The sequence below is a fragment of the Bos grunniens genome, chromosome 4 (genome assembly GCF_055505025.1).
Source record: "Bos grunniens cultivar Pamir isolate PY7600 chromosome 4, Bosgru_T2T1.0, whole genome shotgun sequence".
Taxonomy (NCBI): Eukaryota; Metazoa; Chordata; class Mammalia; order Artiodactyla; family Bovidae; genus Bos; species Bos grunniens.
This window is the reverse complement of record NC_141168.1, coordinates 37,448,729-37,466,779: the sequence shown is the minus strand read 5'-3', so window position 1 is coordinate 37,466,779 and position 18,051 is coordinate 37,448,729. Positions and strand designations below refer to the sequence as shown.

The following is an 18,051-nucleotide window of genomic DNA, read 5'->3' as shown; positions in this document are numbered from 1 at the left end:
ATTCGGAGAAGGCAATGGCACCCCACTCCAGTACTCTTGCCTGGAAAATCCCATGGACAGCAGAGCCTGGTAGGCTGCAGTCCATGGGGTCTCTAGGAGTTGGAAACAACTGAGTGACTTCACTTTCACTTTTCACTTTCATGCATTGGAGAAGGAAATGGCAACTCACTCCAGTGTTCTTGCCTGGAGAATCCCAGGGACGGGGGAGCCTGGTGGGCTGCCGTTTATGGGGTCGCACAGAGTCGGACACGACTGAAGCGACTTAGCAGCAGCAGCAGCAGGTCTGATTTAGGCAGACAAGTAAGAAAAGGAATAGGGGCAAACTTATTGTAGGTGTATGCATGGGAGTGATAATCATTAACTGTGGAATTTAATCTAGTTATGCAGGGAAGTGAGAACACAGAGTGGGGTGGTCAAGGTCACTGAAAGGTGGCAGAATTAATGGGACTGTGGGTGTAAAGAATTAGAAGGATTTTTGGAGTTTTGTGATGAGTGAGTTGAAATGAGAGGTGGTGTTCAAAAGTATGTTTGAAATTGATATTAGGAAGGGATTTCAGTTATTATTAAAGGCTAGTTGTATCATGTGAATCATGTTGGTGAGAGGCAGGGTGTAGGCTGGAGGCAAGGTTTCTGGAGGAGGTTCATCTCCACCAGGAAGAAAGTAAATCTTGGTTTGTAAGAGTTCAAGCCATTAGGGTCTATCTTTCAAGGAAAAGGGATTATTTGTAAGGAAGTTGGTAGATTTCTACCCAAAGGCTCTCGATCTAATAGGAAGACTGAGAGTGTTTCAGTTAATCTAAGATCTTGGGGGAAGAATCTGGATTTGGGGAACACTGGGTGCCAAGGCCCTGCGTGTTGCTAGGCAACTGAGAAAAGCTGCCCAGCCTAGTTCTGGTCTTTGGTGCACTTCCTGCCTATGACACACTTCGGAGCTCTGGTCGCTTTGACTCCAGCGTTGTGGGGGAGGATCTGGCCAGAGGGGTCTGCAAGCCAGAGGCTCAGGGCCCAGAGGTAGGTGGGGAAGTTAGGAGTTCCAGGACTTCCTGGTCCCACTGAAGGGCTGCCTCCGGCACCGCCATGAAGAAGCTTTTTACCTTACCAAGAAGTAAGGATGAGCCCCACTGTTCCTGCTCACCCCTGCTTGTAGGCAGATGGGCCAGTATTGGTCTCCTTGCCCAATCAGGCTACATCCTTCGAGATAAGAATTTAAAGAAACTTGACAGAGCTGCCTCAGTTGGGGATTTAGAGAAGGTAAAGGAGTGTCTTCAGCTCAAGAAGCATGATGTGAACATGCAGGACAGAGAACTCAGGTGATCAGAGTGACTGAAGGGCAGCATGGTGGGGAAGCTGGGGCCACTGGGTCCTCTAACCAGAATCATGGCTTGTCTGGGCCCCCCAGTGCTTGTCACTCCATGTTTCCCACAGCAGAGAGGTCTGGTAACCATTGGCAAAGGGTCACACCCCCAACTTTCAGCTTCTTCTCTTTAGAAAGGCTCTTCTGGATATCTGAGGGCATTTGCTTTAATCTCCACTGCTTACTCCACCCTCTCTCTGACCTACAGTCTGTCCCTGTGGCACATCTTGTCCCTAGCCACTAAGATTTTCCATGTTCCTAACGTACTAATAGAAAAAGAGTAGAGGCAATGTTTCAGAAGAGTAGTTGTTAAGATTTTAAGACTCTGAAAGAGCAAAACTTTTTAATGTAGATATCCTATGAAAAAACTTTTTTTTTTGAGTTATAGAGGATCTTCAAAAAGCTCATCAGCAACCACTTACTGCAAAAACAAAACTAATTTTATAAAGAAATGAAGAAGTTATGTATTTGACATTAATAACAGAAAATGTGTTCTATATGTGCCACCCTTAAATCTTGTGGGGAGTTTTCAGGTCATTGAGTGTGTAAAATGTCATGTTTCATCACTATGGTTAGAGGATTTGTGTTAACTTATGGATAGGTTTACCTCCTCTTTTAATAAAATCAGAGTTATCTAATTTATCTGACTTTTATCCTGTACCACTGCTTTGAATTTCTTTACAAGGTCATGAATAACCTCAGCATGACTTTATTCAGTGGTCAGTTCTCAGTCTTACCTGGTAGGCATCTCAGCCAAGTGTCTTACTTCCTTATCAATAGTATTTGAAATACTGTATTGTCTTGCAGGACAACTGGTTCACCTGGCATTTGTCCTACTTTTGTGTTCAGTTCTTTTTAGACTCTTTTGCTGGTTTTGTTCATCTTCCTGACTGGTAAATATTTGAAGCCTCAGACCTTGAAATGATTCTCTTTCTCTTAATCCTCACTTGACTGGTGAAGAGAGATCATCTGTATCTGATTTCATGCTTCCCAACTTTTTATCTCCAGCTGGGTGTCTCCCTGAACCCTAGACTCAAATATACAAATGCCTACACTATCACTTGGATATCTAATAGACTGTGGTGTGTTTGTAAATGTTAAATAACAGGCTTTTGAGTCGGGGTAGGGGTGAGGAGAAGGGAAGAGAAGCCCTGATTTCAAGCTACAAATGTGATATCAATTGGCTTGAGTAATTCCTGAGAATTTAACAATCAGCTTGTGAGAGCCACTAGCTCCACTCCATCACTGCTTTGGGATCTCACATATCCCCATACTGCACTCCTGTTACTTCTCAGATCTGCTCTTCTCTTCCTATAAATGCCAAATCCTTTCTTTCAGTCGTTTAGACCAGAACCCCTAGAGTCATTCTTGACTAATCTCATTCTTTCACATCCTCCATTTCTTTCGACAGGAAATCTTGGTTTTACTCTCAAAATAGATCTAAAATCTAGCCATTTCTTGCCAGCTTCACAGTTACCACCCTAATCAAAGCCACCATCATACTTCACCGCAGTGGCCTCACAGGTAGTCTTCTGTCTTCTAACATTTCCAGTTTATTCTCCACACATTAGCCAGAATGATCCTCTAAAGTGTAAGTGAAGTGATGCTTTCCTTGCCTATACAACATCCACTGGCTTTTCTTCTCATTAGGGGTAAAAGCCAAAGTCCTTCCCAGGCTCATAAGCCCTACACAACATTCACCCTGACTTCTTGGTATCTCTCTGATCTTGCCTCCCACAACTCTCCCTTTCATTCATCTCCAGTTCCCCCTTGCCTTTTTAGTGTTCCACAGAAATGCCAGACATGTAGTTAGAGCCTTTGGTTCCTTTATCTGGGGTACTTTTCCCTCCCAGATAGTCACATGGCTTGGTCTCACTTCCTTCGGGTTTGTCACCATATCAATGAAGGCTTCCCTGGCTACACTACCTGCAATTGAATGCCCTCTCCATGCTGACATTTTCTGTTCCTCTTCCCTGCCTGATTTTTCCCTTTAGCACTTAATACTGTCTGTTGTACCTTGTATTTTTTTTTGTTGACCTCTTCCACTAGCCAGGTATGATTCATAAGGTCAGGTATTTTTGTTTTGTTTGCTGCTGTGTCTTTATCACCTACAACCTTGCCTAAGCCATAGTAAGTATTTAATAAATATTTTTGATGAATGAATACATATATATATATGTATCTATGCAGATAAATATAACTTAAAGATATTACTCAGCAATAAAATGATATTGATATAAGAAATGAAATTACTGATACATGCAGCAACATGGATGAATCTCAAAAGTGTCATGCTAAGTCAAAGAAATCAGATAATAAAGACTATATATCAAGTGACTCCTTTTCTATGAAATTCTCAAAAGGCAAAAGTATAGCCAAGGAAAGCAAATCAGTAGTTACCAGGTGCTTCATACAGGGACTGGAGGAACGAGATTGATTATAAAGGGATATGAGTGATAGAAATGTTCTTTATCATGTTTATAGTGGCAGTTATATGACTATATATTGGTCAAAACTCATAAAATTGTACATTTAAACTTTTTGTATATTATACCTGAATAATGCTGAAAAAAAGTCTCAAACTAAATATTCTATTTGAATATTTGTGTGTGTGTAGAAAGACTGAGAATGGGATAAAGTATGAGTGGATACATACTAAACTTAAAATCACTATTTCTGAAGAGTAGATGAGATTTGGATAGGGGAAGTAGAGAGAGTAAGAATGGTTATGGGAGACATGCCTTGTGCTGTTCAATTTTTTTAAGTGATTTATAGTTATTTATATAATGCTGCATTAACTCATTTTAGAAGCATGCTAAAGGTCTCTGATGCCTCATGTAGGTATATGTACGTATAAATAATGGCCTTAGGAGGTAATATTCTATATATGTTTTCTCCTAAACATAATGATACTAAAAGTGGAAGTTTCTGGTTAGGAGAGAACAAGAGAAACACCATGACAGTTAATGAGCAGGTTGTGAAGCCTGTCCTGCATTTGTATGACCTTGACCCTAAATCTCATCTTGTCAAATCAGAATTATTACTAGATAAGTGTTTTTTAAACCAAGATCTGCAAGCCTTGTTGCAAACTATTTCTTATTAAACCAGAAGAGCTCCTTATGAATGTCCTTTGTTTATTTGGCTTATATTTATGTTTTAATTTTAAAAGCAATGTACCTAATAAGTATAAAAATGAATGGAAGATGTCTAATATCTCTCCCAGCAATAAAATTAAATTACCTTCTGTGTTTTTTTTTTTTTTTTTTTTTTTTAAAGTCCCTCAGATCTGTAGATAGCCTGGTCAGTGAAGGCTCAATTCCAAATGAACACTTTCTACCATACTACTCAAACCCAGATTAGATCTAAAGTGCTGGTTTACAGTTGAAAGTAGTGATCTAGTGTGAGGTAGCTTCCTTGGTTACTTCTTCACTCACCCTGAATTCTAAGTTATCATCAAGAGCCCAAGTCAGTTGATAAGGGGGGTGTTCTCACGATGACCTAATTTAAGACAGCAGCTGTATTCTGGTCTTGCACCCTGTGCATCAGGTAGCACTTCTCTTCAGTTTCTGGAATAGTGACTCTTCATACCCATCTGAGTCACTCCTTTTGCTAAAGTTCAGTTAAAGATTTCTGGGATCTGATAATTCTTCATTTGGCCACAATCTCTGCTGACACTTCTTTCACTGGTATATGAGAGAGTGAGAGACTGGGAGGAAACAAAACTTGAATCAAACAGTAGGATACCAGCTTACCTAAAACCGTAGAAACCAGCACTAGGCCTTGCAGGGATTTAAATTTCTTGTAAGTACCATGAGTTAAAAGGTAACAATATAAATCAGAGTCTTCACTTCGCAATATGGTACACTAATAAGAGTTGTGTATTTTTGAGAAATGGAATAATACACTTGGTTTTAAAGTGTGTAGCTAAGATATTTGTAAATACATGTTTTGCATTCAGCTATTTCAAAAAATAGGATGGTTTTTGACATTAGGTGAAAAAGTATTGATATTGTAGAAGCTCTTGTATGTATAAACATTTGGTAAATGATCATAACAAAGGCATTACTTGCTGCATATTTCAATATTCCATATTCTTAATTATCTGAAATTAAGACTAGTTAATCTAAAACTTGAAATGGAGGCAATCTGTATATTCTTGAGACTTTTTGTCTTTTCAAGCCAGGATGACTCATTTGAAAGGACTCCAAATATTCTGAGAAAAAAATCTTTTTAAGACTATTTTGAAGGTTGATTAATATTATAACCTTTGTAAGGTTTCATGCCTACTCAGGATAGATTAGTCTTGTTTTCAAATTTTGTGTAGAAGACCATAGGACTATATTTCGCTCAATGCTTCCTTAAGAAACTGAAGCTTTCATAGCTATTTTATTTTATTGACTCTGTGGTTGATTTCCTGTGTTCCTTGGGGCATATAGATGTGCTCTGTGATCTTTATAAAAGTTTCATTGTCATGTAGGGTTTAGACTTAAATTGGAAGAGTGAAATATTCAGCAGGCATGCATCAGCTACTTTTGGAAAACCTACTGGGAATTACCCAAATGCCATTTACTTTTCTCTCAGAGAAAGAGAAATTGGCATTGTTTTTGCTTGTTTTCATGAAAAAAGGAAATCAGAGCTGGAGAGAGAGGTAGATCTAAAGGCTGAGTAAAAAGCACCTAAGTTCCTTGAGACTAAATTTTTGAAATAGGTGTAACAGTAGGTGAAAGAGACAGATCAATATATCTGTTAAGATTTGCTATGCTATCACAAGGAGTTATTTTAGGTCAGCTTAAAGCCTTTTGGCCCTATATATTTGGGTTGAAGACTGGAGAAATGTCCTATTACATAAGAAAGTTTACCATTAAGCCAAATTATGGATGGCAACAAAAAGGCTGATCAGTGCTTTTACTGTTTTGTAATTTCTGAGAAATCAAATTAGTTATCAGAAGTTTGTTTGGTAAGGATGGAATCACAGCAAACAAGGTAGATCATTTTGAGGGATATTTTCATCTAGATCATGACGTCTGAGGAATCATTTTTGTTCTACACAAAAACAAAGTAATCCTTTCCAATGACTGGGAAATGTGGGTTCCTTAAATTCACATTTTCTTTACCATGGAGGATATTAATCACGAATAACTTCTGGTTTCCGTCTATTACCTAGCTGACTATCCTCTTTCTGATTATAGTCTTTCTTCAGATAGGATAATATAATTGGTTAGGTTTCTGTTCTTTTGTATTATACTTAGTCTTGCCTTCCAGAGATTATATTCAGATAACTTTGATTGGAGTTTGTGTATTTCCAAATTGTTCAAAATTATTTTTATATTTTTTTATTTTCTCCCATAAATGGTAAAGTATAACATCATCTATAGATTTTATGTCTAACTCTTTGGAAGTTACCTTATTTTCAAGTCCTTATGGGCTACCTTTTGCTCCTCTTAGTATAAATACAAGTACTGTTTAGGTACATACCCATAAAGTACTTTTGAGAATCTAAAATAAAGTGGAAAATGGTGTCTAAAATCTTTTGTTTAGGACCTGAGCTATCTATATATAGATTTTATATTATAAAATTATCTTTGCTGCTGCTGCTGCCAAGTCGCTTCAGTTGTGTCAGACTCTGTGCGACCCCATAGATGGCAGCCCACCAGGCTCCCCCGTCCCTGGGATTCTCCAGGCAAGAACACTGGAGTGGGTTGCCATTTCCTTCTCCAATGCATGAAAGTGGAAAGTGAAGTCATTCAGTCATGTTTGACTCTTCGTGACCCCATGGACTATAGCCTACCAGGCTCCTCTCTCCATGGGATTTTCAAGGCAAGAGTACTGGAGTTGGGTGCCATCGCCTTCTCCAAAAAGTACCTTTAGTAAGAATATAATGATATCACCGTCACAAATAAAGATTATTGACGTCCAGTTCAGGCTAAAAACTACAAATTTTAAAAGGAGTCATTAGTACCTGTTATGTTATACTTCATGAATATGTGCTTGATTTCTTGGAGGCCACATAGAATATGGCTTTTTGAGAAGAAAAAAATATTTTAATAATTAAAAATTAGGCTGAGATCTACAACTTAAAGAGAACCCTTAGGCTTTTCACCTTTGTGTTTACTTCTTAGAGCAAATATCAACTTTAATAGCTAAGCAAAGAGAAATACACACAACTTAGGTGTAGCATGCTGTGGAACAGGGGTTCCAAGCATAGGCAATGTCCCTTCTTCCTATTAGCTGGAACAAATATCTTAGGTTTTAGAGATCATTTCTAGATTTTTTTTGGATATCTAATTTTATCATTCATTCCAAGGCTTAGACTCACTTTGGTGTTTGAAAAAAGCTATTTTTTTTTCAACATAAATTCTCTTGGAAGTGAAACCAGTTAAATAAGTATCTTCAGGGCATTTATATGGGCCTTTTAATTCAGTAAAAATTAATTATAATTAATATGAATTTTATGTAAATATAAGTAAGCATATGAAGCAAATACCTTAACAATATATGATCCAGCATGTTCTTGGGCATAGTAGGTAACTTATCAAACTAAGACTTATCTCTACTTCTGTAAAAAGTAGTTATAATTAATATGAATTTGGTGTAAATATAAGTAAGCATATGAAGCAAATCAGTCAGCTCAGTTGCTAAGTCATGTCTGATTCTTTGGGACCTCATGGACCCCTCACTAGGCCTCCTTGTCAATCACCAACTCCTGGAGCTTGCCCAAGCTCATGTCCATCAAGTTGGTAATGCCATTCAACTATCTCATTCTCTGTCGTCCCTTTCTTCTCCTGCCTTCAGTCTTTCCCAGCATCAGGGTCTTTTCTAGTGAGTCATCTGAATGTATATGAAGCAAATACCTTAACAATATATGATCTGGCATGTTCTTTGGCATAGTAGGTAACTTCTCAAACTAAGCCTTATCTCTAACTTGTGCTTCATTATGTCGATACAGAACACCTTTGCACCTGGTCTGTGCTAATGGATATTCAAATACTGTCTCTCTTTTAACTGAGAAACAGTGCAAAGTAAATGTCTGGGATGGTGAAAACAGATCTCCATTGACTAAGGGGTGTTGATTTTTCTTTTTTGATTGAATTGCATTTGAATTCTTCTCCTAGTTAACCTTTGTTATATTTCATATTTTAAAACATAGTATTAAATATTAGTTTAATATATCAGATCCTAAGTAGTAAATTTGTTGGCCATCTATCACTTTTGTGTTGACAGGCAGTACCATGTGACAAGGAGAGTTGTGCTACTGTTCTTCTAGAACACAGTGCAGACCCCAATCTGGTGGATTTAGATGGCAACACTGCTCTTCATTATGCTTTCTGTTGTCGAAGTGTCTCATTAGCTGAAAAACTGCTGAAACACAAAGCTAACCTTGAGGCTCAAAATAAGGTAGCCTTCTATTAAAAATGATACATGATATTTTAGAAAGCAGTAAAAGACGATATTCATTGCAGATAATTTATATCAGTTGAGACATATGTTATATAAGGCATGAGTTTTACAAAATGAAATTAGGGAGAAGGGGAGGAAAATGAGATTATCAAATACTGACAAGTTTTCTTTTTATAAAAAACGTTCTCTATTTCATTTTAGATTATAATCCTGACCTCCAAAGCAACCTTATGTTTAACAATTAAAATTGTTCAAAGGACCACATCAAATGAGAAATACTTGATTTCACTATAAATGAACATTGATTAGAAATCATAAAGACAATATCTTTTTCTATTTATATGCTCATGAATAATTATAAGAATAGAGTAAAATTAGAAAGGCACTTGTTATACTAAAAGTAATCCAAGTCCCCTATTAAGATATTATGGATAATTGATGAGCATACCTTTTTAAGCTTCCTAACACTTCAGTTCACTGATATTTTATCCTCATGAGAGGCCAAAATAAGTGCCAGCCTTGCAAGTTTAAAAGAAACCCTAGCAAACCAACTGTGTATTGTGAATTAATGTTTTGTAATATTTATATATATTCTAGGTGCTCATTAATTAAATGTTCCATACTGGTCTGCCCACAATTTGAATTAAGCCTGAAGTAGAAACTTTAATTTTATTTTTTAACTGGTTAGCAATATTTTATGTTTTTATTATTTTATTTATTTGTGTGTGTATGTGTTAGTAGCTCAGTTGTGTCTGACTCTTTGCGACCCCATGGACTATAGCCCACCAGGCTCCTCTGTCCATGGAATTCTCCAGGCAAGAATACTAGAGTGGGTTGCCATGCCCTCTTCCAGGGGATCTTTCCAACCCAGGGATCAAACCCACATATTTTACATCTCCCGCATTGGCAGGCAGATTTTTTAGTACTAGTGCTTCTTGAGAAGCCCTGGCATATATATTTATAAATATATTCATGTATGTGTGTGTTAGTCCCTCAGTTGTTTCTGACTCTTTGCAACCCATACACTGTAGCCCACCAGACTCCTCTGTCTATGTATATATTCTTTTCTAGATTCTTTTTCATTTTAAGCTTTTCATTATAAGATATGACAGAGGTTTCTTATAAGCACACTAATTTTTTTAAATTGAACTTAAATCTAAAAGGCATGTAATGTTGGTACAGTATTTAAAGTAATCATTTTGAAATAGTTTTTCCAGGATGGGTTTATTCCACTTCTACTTGCCATTACTGAAAATAATGCAGAAATGGTAGAATTTCTTTTGAAGAGTGGGGCAGATGTGAATGCTTCAGATAAGAATCGAAGGTATAATTAATGCTAAATAAGATCATTTAACCATAGTTCAGAGAAGGCAATGGCAAGCCACTCCAGTACTCTTGCCTGGAAAATCTCATGAACAGAGGAGCTTGGTAGGCTGCAGTCCATGGGGTCGCTACGAGTCAGACACAACTGAGGGACTTCACTTTCACTTTTCACTTTCACACATTGGAGGAGGAAATGGCAACCCACTCCAGTGTTCTTGCCTGGAGAATCCCAGGGATGGTGGAGCCTGATGGGCTGCCATCTATGGGGTCGCACAGATTCGGACACGACTGAAGCGACTCAGCAGCAGCAGCAGCAGCAGCAGCAACCATAGTCATCTAATAGGAATACACACACACACACACACACACACACACACACGTACGTGTGTGTGTGTGTGTTAAATGCTAGGTGTTCATTTCTTAAATATACCAGGCTGCTCTTGTCCACAATTTGAATTAAGCCTATATTATATATGTATATATGACATATATCTGATATTGAAAAGATTTGGCCATAGGATTTTGGACAAATTATCTAGATTCCAGGATCTATCTTTCTATCTGTAAAATCAAACAGTTGGGCCAGATTTTTAGGTTATTGTTACTCTTTTTTTAAAAAGTAACGTTAGAATCTTCTACAGAAACCCTATCTATAAATCCCATATGCTACAGTTAAATGGAGATGGGGACTCAGAGTCCCAGACACTCCTCTCCATAGAATTTTTGACACATTTTCTGGAAAACATTACAGTTCTCTGGAGCAGGGATTGAAAACCACTAAACTAGTTGCTTCTAGGGACTCTTATTTTCAGACTCCATAATATGTATGGTCTGTGATTACCACACATTTTTGAGAAGATTTGCCCCACATTTTACATTCTTGCCCTCTTTTCCTGATCATACATTTGAACAGTAAATTTAGAAGACTAACTTAAAAAAAAATAAAAGACATTGTTAAGATTCATAAATGGACATATATTTATATCTCTTCCTCCAGAACAGCCCTTATGATTGCTCCAGTGATGAACCCACAAGTTTAGTCAGTCTTCTTCCGCAAGAAGTGGACCTATCTTGCCAAGATATTTATGGATTCATAGCTGAGGAATATGCGTCTTTCAATGGTTTTACTATGTAAGTGATATTGTGTATCTTTTAACAATTGTGTGGAATTTGAGCATAAGGAAAGAAACAGTAGCCCCAAAGTACAAAGCCCACAGTAGGGGTAAACACATGATGAACTCTGGACACAAGCATCCGGGGATGCTTGATTTCCCCATCAGTGTAAGAACCACAGGTTCTTCTATTGAGGGGAATAGAGACTTCTCTCTTAAAGGGCACACACAAAATCTCACACTCTCCAGGACCCAGGGCAGAAGCCGTAACTTGAAAGGAGCTTAAGTCAGACCAACTGCTGTTCTTGGAGAACCTCCAGGAGAGGCAGGAGGCAATCAGAGGTCACCGTGGGGACACAGACACTGGGGCAATCATTTTGGGGAGCTCATTCTATCACCTGGACACTGGTGCTGGCAAGCACCATTTTGGAATTCTCCCTCTGGCTTATTAGCCCCAGGACCAGGGCAGCCCTGGCCCAGTGGTCTGCAGGCACCAGTGCTGGATGCCTCAGGTCAAGCAACTAACTGGGCCGGGACACAGCCCCACCCACACCAGACAGGCTACTTTAAGGCCTCCAGATATATAGATGCAGATATACCATATCGATTACAGTGTATAAGCAAACTCTTCTTTCTTGAGATTTTAACAAAATAACTTATTCATATATTCCTTATGGAATAAATAATTAAAATGAACAAGAGAAAAAAAAAAAAAAGCCAAAGACACCCCTGAGCCCACAGCTGCCCCTAGACAGGGCCATGCCCACAGAAAGCACAGACTCAGACCCACACTCCAGTGCATAGGTACTAGACCTGGGATTCTCCAGAGCCCTCCAGCCAGAGATCCTGGGACCCAGCTCCACCCACCAGTGGGTAGACACCAGCTGCAAGACAGCACCAGCCCTGCAGCCTGCAGCCCAGGTCCACCTGCTAGCCAGCATGCTCTAGCTTCGGGACAGACCTCACCCATCAGCATGCAGACAACAGCCATAAGACAACCTCAGCCCTGCAGCCTATCAATCTGGCCCCTCTATCTGCAGGTTAACAGAAGCCTGAGGACAACCTGGGCCCTGTGGCCAACTATGTCAGGAAGTGGCCCCACCCACCACCCATCATAAGCCGAGTGATTTAATACCAGCTCTGGGACTCCTGGACCCTGCAACCAGGCCCCAGGATCCAACTCTGCCCACCAGTAGACTGGCACTTGCCCCAGGATCTGGCTTTACCCACCAGCAGGCAGGCAAGAGCCCTGGGGTCTTCTGAACCCTGACTTTACCCGCAGGGCCCCCCAGAGTTCATTAGTCAGCTACCTCATAGCATGGCCCTGCCAACTAATGAGGCAGGGCCTGGCGACTAACCAGGCCAGGAGCCAACCAAGTCCACCAGACTGCCCATAGTAATCAGTCTGCCACAACAGAATGACCCATACACTCCACATTGGGGGAGGGGCTACCCCTAGAGCATAAGCAGCTCTGGTGCTAAGAGGGGAGTGCACTGCTGGGGTGCACAGGCCTACAAAAGGCCACTTATCAAAAGAAATGTAACCAAACTACCAAATACATAAAAATAAAAACAGCAAGTTATGCAAAATGAGGTAAAGGAACATATTCCAAGTGAAGGAACAGGATAAAACCTCAGAAGAGGAACTACGTGAAGTAGACGGGGAATCTACCTGAGAAAGAGTTCAGGGTAGTGATCGTAACAGTGATCCAAGAACCTAGGAGAAGGATGCATGGACTAGGCAGTTAGAAGTTTTTAACAAGGAGTTAGAAAATACAGAACAACCAAACAGAGCTGAAGAATACAGTGAATAAATTTAAAAATCCAGTAGAAGGAAATAATAGTAGACTAAATGTTGCAGGTCAGTGAGCTGGAAAATAGAGTTGAAGAAATCACTGATTCTGAACAGGAAAAAAAAGAGAGAGAGAGAAAAGAAATGACAATTTTAAGAGATCTCTGGGAGAATATTAAGCACACTAATATTCACATTAAAGGGGTGCCAGAAAGAGAAGAGAGAGAGACTAAGAGGCTGAGAACATATTTGAAGACATAATAGCTTAAAACTTACCTAACCGGGGAAAGGAAACAGCATCCAAGTCAAGGAAGGGCAGAGTGTCCCATACAGGATTAACCCAAACAGGAACATACCAAAACAGCTTAGTGAAAATCATTTAGTTGTGTCTGACTCTTTGCGACCCCATGGACTATACAGTCCATGGAATTCTCCAGGCCAGAATACTGGAGTGGGTAGCCTTTCCCTTCTTCAGGGGATCTTCCCAACGCAGGGATCAAACCCAGATCTCCCACATTGCAGGCGGATTCTTTACCAGCTGAGCCACAAGGGAAGCTCCAAGACAGACTATAATTAAAATGGCAAAACTAAAGATAAAGGATAGTGGTGGTTGTTTAGTTGCTAAGTCGTGACTGACTTTTGTAAACCCATAGACTGTAGCCTGCCAGGCTCCTCTGTCCATGGGATTCTCCAGGCAAGAACACTGGAGTGGTTTGCCATTTCCTTCTCCAGGGTATCTTTCTGACCCAGGGATTGAACCTGCATCTCCTGCATTGCAGGTAGATTCTACCTCTGAGCCACCAGGGAAGCCCAAAGATAAAGAATATTTAAAAAACAGCAAGGGAATAGCAACAAATTATATACCAGGGGACTCCCATAAGGTTATCAAATGACTATTCAGCAGAAACTCTGCAGGCCAGAAGGGAGTGGCACAATATATTTAAAGTGATGAAAGGGAAAAATCTACAACCAAGATTACACAGTAAGGCTCTCATTCAGATTTGATGGAGAGATCAAAAGTTTTATAAACAAGCAAAAGGTAGAAGAGTTCAGCACCACTAAACGGTTTTACAAGAAATGTTAAAGGAGCTTCTCTAAATGAAAAAAAAGAGGCTGCAACTAGAAACATGAAAACTATGAAAGGAAAAAGAACATCAGTAATTTAAGTGTAAATAAATGACAATGGAATTTTTATCATCTCAATACTACTTTATTATTTTTAGTGTTGAAAATTATAAAAGCATTATATTATTGTTCTTTTTCCAAAAAGGTAAGAGGGGAGAGAGATAACTTCCTAATGACTAAGCAGTTACCTTTAGGATATGAGAACTATCAAAATCTATTAAAAAATGCAAATAACTTTAAACTTCAATCTAATGCCTCTATCCTCTTTTTTGTTTATGCCTTTCTTTTGTGATGGGAACTAAGCTTTTTGTAATTGTGACTTCTGCTGGGTAACAGCTATTGCCTATCTACAGTCTCTGCTTTTTATTATCATTTGTTAGCTCGCTTTCCTGGTATATCAGTTCAGTTCAGTTCACTCGCTCAGTCATGTCTGACTCTTTGCGACCCCATGAACCGCAGCACGCCAGGCCTCCCTGTCCATCACCAACTCCTGCTGCTGCCGATGCTAAGTCGTTTCAGTCATGTCCGACTCTGTGCGACCCTATAGACGGCACCCCACCAGGCTCCCCCGTCCCTGGGATTCTCCAGGCAAGAACACTGGAGTGGGTTGCCATTTCCTTCTCCAATACATGAAGGTGAAAAGTGAAAGTGAAGTCGTTCAGTCGTGTCCGACTCTTAGCAACCTCATGGACTGCAGCCTACCAGGCTCCTCCGTCCATGGGATTTTCCAGGCAAGGGTACTGGAGTGGGGTGCCACCAACTCCTGGGGTCCACCCAAACCCATGTCCATCGAGTTGGTGATGCCATCCAACCATCTTATCCTCTGTCATCCCCTTCTCTGGCCTTCAATCTTTCCTGGTACATAGGGTCTATTATTTGGTAAGAGTGGAAGCCTAGAATAGGCTTTTTAAAAAATAAAGGAAACCATCTCCTTTATCCCTTTATACAAATATAAAGGGAATTATATTTAGATATTTGTTTTACAGTTAGCTTTAACTCATACATTGCCTCATTCCTTTCACTGAAATTCTGAAATCATATGCCTATTAATGAGTGGCTAGAATGGGCTCTTTTCAGGCATGGAGACAATGTTTCTTCTTTGCTAGATATGGTTTATTGGGGTGGGCCCTAATCCTATCTGACTGGTATCCTTATAGAAGGAGATTAGGAATGCAGAGACACACAGAGGACAGTTATCTACTAGCCAAGGAGAGAGGCCTGTAACTGTTACAGCCTTCCTGTGTGGCCCTCAGGAAACCAACCCTGCTGACACCTTGGTCTTGGACTTCCAGTCTCCAGAATTGTGAGAAAATAAATTTCTGTTGTTTAAGCTACCCAGTCTGTGGTATTTTGTTACAACAGCCCTAAAATCTATATACCAACCTATATACCAAGTATAACCTAAAGCCCCTTTTTCTACCTTGTGAGTGTTTTTTTGTGGTTACAGGAATAAAAGAAGTGCCAAGAATGGGAATATCTAAAACAAAAATGGTGTCTATTGATGCAGTTGACTTGAGAGGAGGTTGTGGTCAGCAGTTGAGTGTGTGATGTAATTGGGAAGGCATTATTAGCTAACATCCATGGTTTTCACTTGGGAATTATGTATTATGAATTGAACTGAATATTTATGAACGTTGGAATTCATATATTTAATATATTTTCTCTTTATGGCGAGATATCATCAATTAATTGTTAATAATGAAAAGGAAAAAAAAGTTAAACAGATATCTAACTCTATGAACACAACTTTGGGCACTATATTTGATACAGAAGAGCTGCAGGAAGGTAAGAAAATACAAATTGAACAAGTAGTTTTCCTTGTTGATTTTTATTTGTTTGGTTTTTAGGAAGGGACACTGCTTTTGCAAATAATATATAAATTTGAAATTTTCTCCTATTTTGAAATGCTAAATATTTTAAACACTATCCTTAAGAATATTAGTGATTAAAACATTCTGACACTGTTGAGTGAAATGTAATATAAAAACATACTGAATGATTAAGACATTTTTATTCATTGTCTTGAATAGTTAAAAAAAACACATTTTTGCAGGCAATGGCAACCCACTCTGGTACTCTTGCCTGGAAAATCCCATGGACGGAGAAGCCTTGTAGGCTGTAGTCCACCGGGTCCCTAAGAGTCCGACACGACTGAGCGACTTCACTTTCACTTTTCACTTTCATGCATTGGAGAAGGAAATGGCATCCCACTCCAGTGTTCTTGCTTGGAGAATCCCAGGGACGGGGGAGCCTGGTGGGCTGCCGTCTATGGGATCGCAGAGTCGGACACCACTGAAGCAACTTAGCAGCAGCAGAGATTTCCAAAGATAAAAAACTATTAGTGTATTTTTTATTTTATTCTAAAATTACTTCACATAAATACATTTGCTATCAATTAATGGGATTGCAAGGAGTTTGTCACGACTCAGTGACTAAAATACTACTAATATAACATATCATGAACTCCTTATTGCCAAATTCAGACTGAAATTGAAGAAAGTAGGGAAAACCACTAGACCATTCAGGTATGACCTAAATCAAATCCCTTATGATTATACAGTCGAAGTGAGAAATAGATTTAAGGGACTAGATCTGATAGACAGAGTGCCTGATGAACTATAGATGGCGGTTCGTGACATTGTACAGGAGACAGGGATCAAGACCATTCTCATGGAAAAGAAATGCAAAATAGCAAAATGGCTATCTGGGGAGGCCTTATAAATAGCTGTAAAAAGAAGAGAAGAGAAAAGCAAAGGAGAAAAGGAAAGATATAAGCATCTGAATGCAGAGTTCCAAAGAATAGCAAGAAGAAATAAGAAAGCCTTCTTCAGCGATCAATGCAAAGAAATAGAGGAAAACAACAGAATGGGAAAGACTAGGGATCTCTTCAAGAAAATCAGAGATACCAAAGGAACATTTCATGCAAAGATGAGCTTGATAAAGGACAGAAATGGTATGGACCTAACAGAAGCAGAAGATATTAAGAAGAGGTGGCAAGAATACACAGAAGAACTGTACAAAAAAGATCTTTGTGACCCAGATAATCACGATGGTGTGATCATTCATCTAGAGCCAGACATCCTGGAATGTGAAGTCAAGTGGGCCTTAGAAAGCATCACTATGAACAAAGGTAGTGGAGGTGATGGAATTCCAGTTGAGCTATTCCAAATCCTGAAAGATGATGCTGTGAAATGCTGCACTCAATATGCCAGCAAATTTGGAAAACTCCACAGTGGCCACTGGACTGGAAAAGGTCAATTTTCATTCCAATCCCAAAGAAAGGCAATGCCAAAGAATGCTCAAACTACTGCACAATTGCACTCATCTCACACACTAGTAAAGTAATGCTCAAAATTCTCCAAGCCAGGCTTCAGCAATACGTGAACTGTGAACTTCCAGATGTTCAAGCTGGTTTTAGAAAACACAGGGGAACCAGTGATCAAATTGCCAACATCTGCTGGATCATGGAAAAAGCAAGAGAGTTCCAGAAAAGCATCTATTTCTGCTTTATTGACTATGCCAAAGCCTTTGACTGTGTGGATCACAATCAACTGTGGAAAATTCTGGAAGAGATGGAATACCAGACCACCTGACCTGCCTCTTGAGAAACCTGTATGCAGGTCAGGAAGCAACAGTTAGAACTGGACGTGGAATAACAGACTGGTTCCAAATAGGAAAAGGAATTCATCAAGGCTGTATATTGTCACCCTGTTTATTTAACTTATATGCAGAGTACATCATGAGAAACGCTGGACTGGAAGAAGCACAAGCTGGAATCAAGATTGCTGGGAGAAATATCAATAACCTCAGATATGCAGATGACACTACCCTATGGCAGAAAGTGAAGAGGAACTCAAAAGCATCTTGATGAAAGTGAAAGAGGAGATTGAAAAAGTTGGCTTAAAGCTCAGCATTCAGAAAACAAAGATCATGGCATCTGGTCCCAT

The 18,051-nt window shown here is 39.4% G+C and overlaps 2 protein-coding genes across 7 annotated transcripts in view; both read left to right on the top strand.

Moving 5' to 3' along the window:
• Positions 1 to 18,051, top strand: part of LSM8 (LSM8 homolog, U6 small nuclear RNA associated) — a 37,541-nt gene that overhangs the window by 15,394 nt on the left and 4,096 nt on the right. The window lies entirely within an intron of this gene.
• ANKRD7 (ankyrin repeat domain 7) lies at positions 929 to 16,072 on the top strand. Its single transcript, XM_086395966.1, is given in 7 exon segments — positions 929 to 1,310; positions 8,301 to 8,419; positions 8,580 to 8,749; positions 9,970 to 10,076; positions 11,073 to 11,089; positions 11,092 to 11,206; positions 15,780 to 16,072. Coding segments are annotated over 7 exon segments (933 nt in total). The 5' UTR covers positions 929 to 1,077; the 3' UTR covers positions 15,952 to 16,072.